General features: G+C 36.8%; 2 protein-coding genes across 5 annotated transcripts; one reads left to right on the plus strand and one right to left on the minus strand.

Moving 5' to 3' along the window:
- The first annotated feature begins 5 nt into the window (after positions 1-5).
- LOC130723414 (uncharacterized) lies at positions 6-5,536 on the plus strand. Of its 4 annotated transcripts, XR_009014271.1 has the most exons (7): positions 6-453; positions 534-700; positions 1,161-1,860; positions 1,946-2,037; positions 2,198-2,362; positions 2,779-3,836; positions 5,271-5,536. XR_009014271.1 is itself a non-coding variant. In XM_057574460.1 (6 exons), the coding sequence occupies exons 1-5, from the start codon at positions 94-96 to the stop codon at positions 2,331-2,333; spliced, it is 1,455 nt and encodes a 484-aa protein (XP_057430443.1). In that variant the 5' UTR covers positions 6-93; the 3' UTR covers positions 2,334-2,362; positions 5,271-5,528. The 4 variants fall into 4 exon arrangements, 3 of the variants coding, with proteins under 3 accessions (XP_057430443.1, XP_057430441.1, XP_057430440.1); XM_057574460.1 differs by lacking the exon at positions 2,779-3,836 and having other exon boundaries at positions 5,271-5,528; XM_057574458.1 differs by lacking the exon at positions 5,271-5,536 and having other exon boundaries at positions 2,779-3,990.
- LOC130725668 (uncharacterized) lies at positions 2,790-3,926 on the minus strand. Its single transcript, XM_057576875.1, has one exon. The coding sequence runs from the start codon at positions 3,924-3,926 to the stop codon at positions 2,790-2,792; it is 1,137 nt and encodes a 378-aa protein (XP_057432858.1).
- Positions 5,537-8,651: the final 3,115 nt, after the last annotated feature.

Here is an 8,651-nt window from a genome sequence, read left to right on the forward strand (position 1 = left end):
CCACTTTTAAATGGGGTGGCAATTCTAAACCCAGGGGTGGGAAATCTAATTCCCAAGTAATTGCCAATCTTCTGGTTGGAGCCATACACCAGAATGGAGGAGTTAGAAAAACCACCACCTTGTAACCCAAATTGCAGCAAACCAGAGAGTTCTCCGTCGTCAACATGGTTCGACATGGAACTTCCACTGCCAACTACTACATCCTCAGAAACAGAGCCATTTCGACTGGACCAAGCTGTGTGCAGCCATGGCCTCTTCATGATGGCACCCAACAGCTGGGACCCACTCTCCAACACCCTCACTCGCCCACTGCGTCTTCACGACCAAGACACCGACCCTTCTTCTTCTTCGCCGTCGTTCATCGTTACAGTTTCTCAGCGCTCCGAATCCATCGCCGTCAGGGTTCATCATGGGACCCACTTGCTCTCCCCTCACGAAGTTCGCGCCTTGATGGTACCAACCTCCTTAACTGCCTCTTTGAATTCGTGGGTATTCATCGGAAAATTGATTTCTGTTGTTCTGTTTCGTTTTAGGCTCAGGTGTCGAGAATGCTGCGATTTTCCGAAGCGGAAGAGGAAGCTGTGAGAGGGTTCAGAAGCATGCCCCTTGATCATCACAATAGAAGCTTTGGTGGGAGGGTGTTTAGGTCTCCCACATTGTTTGAGGATATGGTGAAGTGCATTCTCCTCTGCAACTGCCAGTGAGTTATGCTCACTATGTGTTTGACATAATGCCTAAGCATGGTGATATAATAATTGAACCCAAAACTTTATAATCATATCCTTATCATTGTAATTATTACTATTGTAATTACTATGTTGAACTTGTTCTGTTGATAGTATTAGGACCCGTTTGGTAGAGCTTATTTGAGCTTATCTAATAACATAAGCGTTTATGTCAGTGTTTGGGAGAGCTTATGCAAACAGCTTAAGGCCTATGAAAAAGAGCTTATGCTTATTTATAGTTTATTTTCAATTTATTCCAATAAAATTTTTAAAATAGCTTATGAATAAGCGCTTATGTCCTAAGCTGTTTTTCCAAACGGGACCTTAATGGCTTAGAAAAGCTTACACTTCGGTTCTTTTGTTGATTCTGGTGTATCTTTTGTTCTTTGTGTGATTTGTTTTCATTTTCAAGTGATAACTTATGAAAACTTTCAGGTGGCCAAGGACTTTGAGCATGGCTCAGGCGCTTTGTGAGCTTCAGCTGGAACTGCAAAAAGGGTCACCTCATGATGCTGTTGCGGCCTCGGGCAATTTGAAAGTTAAGACCAGTGATTTCTCCCCCAAGACACCAGCTGCTAGAGAGACAGGGAGAAAGGGTGTTAATTCGTCTGGTGTTTCGAGAAAAGGCATGTTTGTGAAGAAGAAATTGGAGTTTGAACGGGATGATATTTCGCAAATGGATCATGTGTTGGAATCTCGTTCGAATGCGGCCTTGCTTCCAACAGATATAAATGGCAATGCAGGTCATGGTTGTAACTCTTGTCAAGCCACAGAAGAGCTTGATTCAGATGATACTTTCCCTGATGGAAGAGAGTATTTTAACCGCACTGGAAATTTTCCATCCCCAAGTGAGCTAGCGAACCTTGATGAGAGTTTTCTAGCAAACCGATGCAAACTTGGGTACAGAGCAAGTTATATAATAAAACTTGCCCGAGCCATTGTAGAAGGCAAAATTCAATTAAGACAACTTGAAGAACTCTCCGAAGGCGCAAGCTTATCAATTTATACACAACTTGATGATCAGCTGAAGCAAATTAAGGGGTTTGGCCCTTTTACTCGTGCCAATGTTCTTATGTGTATGGGGTATTACCATGTCATTCCAACTGATTCTGAAACTATTAGACATTTGAAACAGGTGCTGTGTTCTTGATTTTCCTGTCTAATTTTGTCTTCCCTTTATTTATAAACATATTTGATATGCATGAGATGAGTTAATGCAGGTTCATTCAAGAAACTCGACCTCTAGAACAATTGAGAGAGATGTAGAAGAAATTTATGGAAAGTATGAGCCCTATCAGTTCCTGGCCTACTGGTAAGTAACTATGTAGCCAAATCTACAAACTACCTTTATGGCTTTATGTTCTCAAGAACTGTCTTTATGCTCTAATGTTATAGTGTCTTTGGGATTTTATAAAGGATCTCATCAATCAATGCGAGTTTCCTCACTCAGTTCTACCTATGAATATGATCAGGTCTGAAATATGGGACTTCTACGAAAGAAGGTTTGGGAAGATGAACGAAATGCATTCTTCTGAATATAAACTTATAACCGCTGCTAATATGAGAAGCGCGGGTAAAAGCCCAAGTAAGAGAAAGAGAGCAACCTGAAAGTGCCAATGATGCAGTCCTCTCCACATGTGAGTTCAATTTTTCTTTTTGAGATTATATACCTACTAGAACAAGCTGCTTGGGAATCATTTAGAAGAAATTTGTTCGTTTGAGACCAATGAGGCTGAAAGTAACAGCAGTTTGATCAGGAAAGCTCACTTGCAAACTTGTTAAACAATTGAAAGGGATTCGATATCTCATTTCAATTTCTGGGCTACGGTGATAGCAGCAAACTGTTGTCAGCGGACTTGACAAAAGTGCACCGAAGATCACTGTTATTTTCTATAACAGTGATCAAAAGATAATCGAGAAAGCAGTATTTGAAATCAAATATACATGATTTGTATCAATAAAAAAAAATACATGATTTGTCAATAAATCTTTCCTTAAATAGATATTCTACTGGGAATCTTATGAAACTCATCATAAACCACATTTTTTTCAGAACCAAGTATTCTACCAAGGACTGGGACTGGGAGTGAACCACAAACTTCGCCATAACTGTTTTTCTAAGGAAAGATTGCTATTTAATGGTTGAATTGTCTTTTCCTTTAAATAGAAGACCCCGAGACAAGGGTTAATGAGGTGATGAAGCGAGAAAAAAACACAATTGTCTACTCCGATGAACTTTGGTGGGGCATTAAGGTTTGCGGTGGAGATAACTCGAACCCCAGCGCGATCCACAAATAAGACACGACCACTCAAACTATGGACCTCTATCCATCTTGGGCCACTCATGTCCAACTTAAAGATGAGAAAGTCTTCTATCTCATAGTCATGGCTCATGTACTTGCATCTGAAAAGAACTAACAACACTTCCCCACACGTAGGGTCTCTTGCCAGCCTATGCATATTTACTCTTTCTCCATCACTATCAAGCTTTGGTAACTGCATAACCAACCTTTCAGCCGTAATGGCATTGAGATCTTCAAGATTGAAAATAGTCACAAAATCTTCATTCATAGCATATAATTTCCATCCAAGAAGCATTATATCCTTGACTTCAAAACGTGACTCAATTGTTTCAATGCGAGACCATGACTTGTCATTGTCGACCCTGCAAAAACAGAGCTGTGGGATCGATCCATCTTTATCATCAGCAGAATATAAAGATATCACCACCAAATAGCTTTGAGAAGAGAAGGCAACTCTAAGATTATAAGGAATCGTATGCCCTGGTGGTAATTGTGGGAGTTTATAACTTTCACTAGAAACTGGATTGAAAATCCATAACAAATTATTACAAATGCTTTGGAACATCAACCACCCCTCTTCTTCTGACCTAAGAGATGCAAAGTGACCTTTCCCGACATGAGTTGGGACCCTAAGCAGACGGTTGTCCCGTGTGATGTCGTCGAAAAGGGTAGTGGGATCTCCAGTATTGCAAAGAAGAGTGGGTGGAAGCAACAGCCGGGCTGGGAACCGAGGAGTAGGTGGACCTTTGTTCTTGATTGCACCGTTAACTATACTACGCCATCCACGACACACTAGTCGACACTTAAGGTAGTCCCTTCGGTCTAAACTCCGTAGAACCAATTCCAACAATTCTGCTTGCATATCTGACCAACCGCTGGTCTCTTGTTTTCCCCCCATGCTTTATGAGATACTGAATCAGTTCCTTAGACTTTCCCCGTTCTTGCCTTCAGTTCTACCTTGATTACCACTAAACTAACAATTTTTTTACTAATATTGTTTTTTTTTTAAGGTTAATATTGTTATTGTTATAAAAACACAGCTGAAATCACCATAATATATATATATATATATATATATATATATATATATATATATATCTATACAACCCGTCAAAAAAAAAATATATATCTTTACAAAGTTTACATCTATATCTATATCTGAAAAGGAGTGATTTCAAATTCCTTTTTTTAGATCATGCAATGTTTTTTAAGAAAAAGTTACGCCCGGATTCAAACAGATTTTGTATGTCTTATCTTATTTTATTATATAATAACATTGTTGTATTTTTATTAAAAATATTTTTTTATGATAATGACGTGTTTTTTAGTTAGATTTCATGAAAAATTATTTATAGTATTTTCCTGATTAATTGGAAATCTTTTTTTTTTGAAGACAGAAACCCTTTTTTTTTTACAGGGACAGAAACCCTTTCTTATTGTTCTTTGAAGATTTTTAAAAGATTTACATACTAATAACTTCTCCGTAATAGATAATGAGAATAGATACATTTAAGATTTATTCTCATTCAAATTAAATAGATTTATTTTTTGAAAAGAGATGATAATGATATTTATATAAGAAACCAGAATAGAGACAAGAGGAGAATATTTGGATTCGAGAGAGAAATATTTTGAGCGGATATTGTATAAGCTATTTAAAAAAAATATATACTAAAAAATAGACTATAATAAATGGTTACACTCACACATAATCACACTTATTGGTAGATAATTTTTAAAATTAAAATTAAGAGAAACAATCGTTTTTTTGAAAAGTGTTTTGTATTTTAATTTTTATTATTTAATACCAAAATTTTAAATTCAAATAAAGATAAATATATCCAAAAAAATCATTAATGGTCACCCTTATCTCTTAATGCGTTGATTGTAGGATGAAATAATATTAGTCTGATAGCTACCGGTTGTGGGATCCCATATCTAATAAAAAAAAAGATAAATATATCTTCTTTCTCAAAATCTTATCTCATATTTAAAAAGATTTTTATCATCTTAAAATAAAGTTATGAACAACATTTCGTTTATTTATCATTCTATTAATAACATGACTTCACATCACACTCATTACCACTTCTTTCTCAGCTTACATTGGGAAAAAAAATTAGCTTGTTAACACAACACCATTAATTTCTTAGTTCATACACAACATGGCCTCTTCAAGCTTGTTACTTCTTATTCTTCTGCTTGTGAGCTCTTACATTGTCCTTTGTGCTGCTGTTGATAGCTCCAACCAAGACTTTCAGAATCTCAACAACAGTATGCTCCTCACCCTGTCCCATGACAACTCAGGATTCGAGTCCAATAATGAATACTTGTTGCTGGTCCCAGGAAACTCTGCAGCTGGCACTGTCGTTTTTTTCTTTATTTTTGTTTTTCTTGCTTTTATTTTCTTTCAATTCCTCATCTTTTCTCTTATCTTGCTCCTTTTCATTCTCAATCCTTTTCTCTTCATTTTGTTTCTCTCAGTTTTTCTCTTCCTCACTTTGTTTTCTCTTGTAAAGAAGTGATTCTGAATTTCTAGAGTTTTCTAGAGAGTGTCAAAACAAATTTGTTGTTATATTCATCATGATCTTTCTATAATTTTAGAGAAAAGTTCATTACCCTTGTTTATGGTAGAAGTTCAATTTAATCTATAAGGTCAATTTATTCTGAATTTTCTGCATTGTTATTATGTTATTGCTTTTTTTTAAAAGCAAAATCTTTTATTGAATAAAAAGTCGAGATACAAAATCCTCTCGATAATGGAATAATTACAATGACACAAACAACAACCGTAAACAATGATCGCAAATAAATAATGACTGTAAACAACGACCGCAAACAACGAATGAATAAACACGAAACCTCTAAGTTGCATTCAGCATATAGTTTCAAGTTTAATTACATTCTATAATCAAAAGCAAATTAGCCCATTGTTAAAAGCAATAGTCTTTTTAATCTATAAGGTCAACTTTTTTAGGTAAATTCATGTGACGACCCACATTGAGCTTTAGCTCTTATTACTTTATTCCTAGTTTACTTAGTCTTTTTCTTATTAGTTCTAGCTAAGATTTTGCTTGATTGGGAATTTCACTCTTATCGATTTACTAGAAAAAATCTAGGCCTATGTTTGGATACTTGTTGTCACGAGTATAAATAGATGTCGCCACTCACTTCTCACTTCGACTCAAAAAGTAAATAAAACTCTTCTTATGAATGAGAATGAATGTTCGTTTAAATTGCACCTGCAAGGAAGCATATTGTTTGAAAATATGGTGAAGTGCATTCTCCTCTGCAACTGCCAGTGAGTCATGTTCACTTTGTGTTTGACATAATGCCTAAGCATGGTGTTTTTTTTATATTTAAAAAGTATTAACTACAGCTGAAATAATAATTGAACCCGAAAATTTCTTATCTTGATGCCATTGTGGAAGGAAAAATTCAATTAAGACAACTTAAAGAAGTTTCCAAAGGTTGCAAGCTTATTAATTTATAAACAGCTTGATGATCAGCTGAAGCAAATTAATTAAGGGACTTGGCCCTTATACTCGTGCCAATGTACTTATGTGCATGGGATATTACCATTCACTCCAACTGATTCTGAAACTATTAGACATTTAAAACAGGGGCTGTGTTCTTGATTTTCCTGTCTAATTTTGTCGTCCCTTTATTTATAAACATATTTGATACGCATGAGATGAGTTAATGCAGGTTCATTCAAGAAATTCGACCTCTAGAACAATTGAGAGAGATGTGGAAGAAATTTATGGAAAGTATGAGCCCTGTCAGTTCCTGGCCTACTGGTACGTAACTATGTAGCCAAATCTACAAACTACCTTTATGTTCTCAAGAACTGTCTTGAGATTTTATACAAAATCTCATCAATGAATGTGAGTTTCCTAGCTCACTCAATTCTAACTTTGATCAGGTCTGAAATATGGGACTTCTACGAAAGGATGTTTGGGAAGATGACCGAAATGCACTCTTCTGAATATAAACTTATAACTGCTGCTAATACGAGAAGCGCTGGTAAAAGCCCAAGTAAGAGAAAAGAGCAACCTGAAAGTGCCAATGAGGAAGTCCTCTCCAAATGTGAGTTCAATTTTGTTTGGTTTCTTTTTTTGAGCATATATACCTACTAGAACAAACAGCTTGGGTATCATTTGAAATTTGTTGTTGTGTTTATAAGTTGTTTGCTGTCTATTATCATTTAGAAGGAATATGAGACAAAAACTAGATAAGGCTTTAGACTTGTCTAATATCGGCATGCAGTTGTATGTTTGAGACCAATGAGGCTGAAAATACACTACTAGAAAAAAGACTTTTCACATCAGGGTTTTCACATCGGTTAAGCAATTACCTGATGTAAAAGATGACGCGGTGACAATATTGAAATTATGGTGAACTTTTATGATAGTTTTCACATCAGTTAGGAATATGTCTGATGTGAAAAGTAATTAGGAAACTCTTTTTACAACGGTTGTTAGAATAAGCGATGTGAAAGCTAAATGCGGTGGCATTTTTGAAATTTTAATGAAGTACTTTTTACATCGGTTATAATATAAGCGATGTAAAAAGCCAATCTTTTCTTTAGTTTTCACATCGGTTATATTATAACTAATATAACCGATGTGAAAAGTACTTCATCCATTCACGAAAAAACCTAAGTCCCTCTCTTCTTCTTCGAGAACTCGCTCACAAGTCACAACCATCACCTCTCGTGAGATTCTAACGCCGGAGCTTCCTCCACCGTTTCCCGACCTCCTTCCGCCACGTCAATCACCTCGACCTCTCATTCCTCTCCTCCGACTCCCAGCCCCACCACTCGCCCTCCGAATCCGCTGCGCCTTCCCTCAGTTACGCTCTACGCCCTCCTACCGATTGCTGTGCGTTTGGCTTCGAGAAGCTCGCTCAGGTACAATGGTGTTTTTGCTTCTTTTTTTATCGACGTATATTTGCTTCTTCTCAATTCGATTCTGTTACTGTAATTCAGTTTCCGTTCCTGGGATTCTATTCTTGAGATGTGAATCAAAACCCTAATCTTAAACCCCCTTCGACTCTTCCGTTGGTGGTGGCGCCGTTGGTTTTGTGTTCCTGCTTCGAATCGATTTGTGTTCCAGACTGCTCTTGTTCAGTTTCCGTTCCTGCTTTGAATCGACGCCGCTCCTGCTGTGACTCGCCGCCGCTCTTGCTCTGTGACTCGCCGCCGCTCCTGCTTCGACACTATCAAGGTAATCAATTTGTGTTCCAGACTGCTCTTGTTCAGTTTTGTGAAATTCTTTGGAGGAGACACTTTTAACATTGTGGACATAGCTTTTGGGTCTTTTGTGAAAATTCTTGTGGGTTTAGGAGATGTGTTTGAAGTGAAGATCCTACCAGCTGAGAGTTTCCCTCGCTTGCATACCAAATGCATATTAGTTTGATTCTGAAGTTATTGATTATTTTTCTTCTAAATGGATGATGATAAGTTGGTGACATTGTACATCAATGAAAGTTTTGGTTTAGCTTCATTTAAGTTGGCAGAGAATTGGAAGGCAAATTCAAGAGTTCACCAAGAACATGTTTGTCCTCATTACCTCTGGTTTTGGTTCATTTGATTATGCTTAAATGTAATTTTGGATAGGTT

The sequence above is a fragment of the Lotus japonicus genome, chromosome 6 (genome assembly GCF_012489685.1).
Source record: "Lotus japonicus ecotype B-129 chromosome 6, LjGifu_v1.2".
Lineage (NCBI taxonomy): Eukaryota > Viridiplantae > Streptophyta > Magnoliopsida > Fabales > Fabaceae > Lotus > Lotus japonicus.

What these genes read in the sequence shown, in the direction of transcription:
- LOC130723414 (XM_057574460.1), top strand. Translation starts at nt 94, where the DNA reads ATGGAGGAGTTAGAAAAACCACCACCTTGTAACCCAAATTGCAGCAAA. An exon ending in ACGAAGTTCGCGCCTTGATG is followed by an intron (nt 454 to 533) that starts GTACCAACCTCC and finishes GTTTCGTTTTAG; the next exon opens with GCTCAGGTGTCGAGAATGCT. An exon ending in TATCAGTTCCTGGCCTACTG is followed by an intron (nt 2,038 to 2,197) that starts GTAAGTAACTAT and finishes GAATATGATCAG; the next exon opens with GTCTGAAATATGGGACTTCT.
- LOC130725668 (XM_057576875.1), bottom strand. Translation starts at nt 3,926, where the DNA reads ATGGGGGGAAAACAAGAGACCAGCGGTTGGTCAGATATGCAAGCAGAA.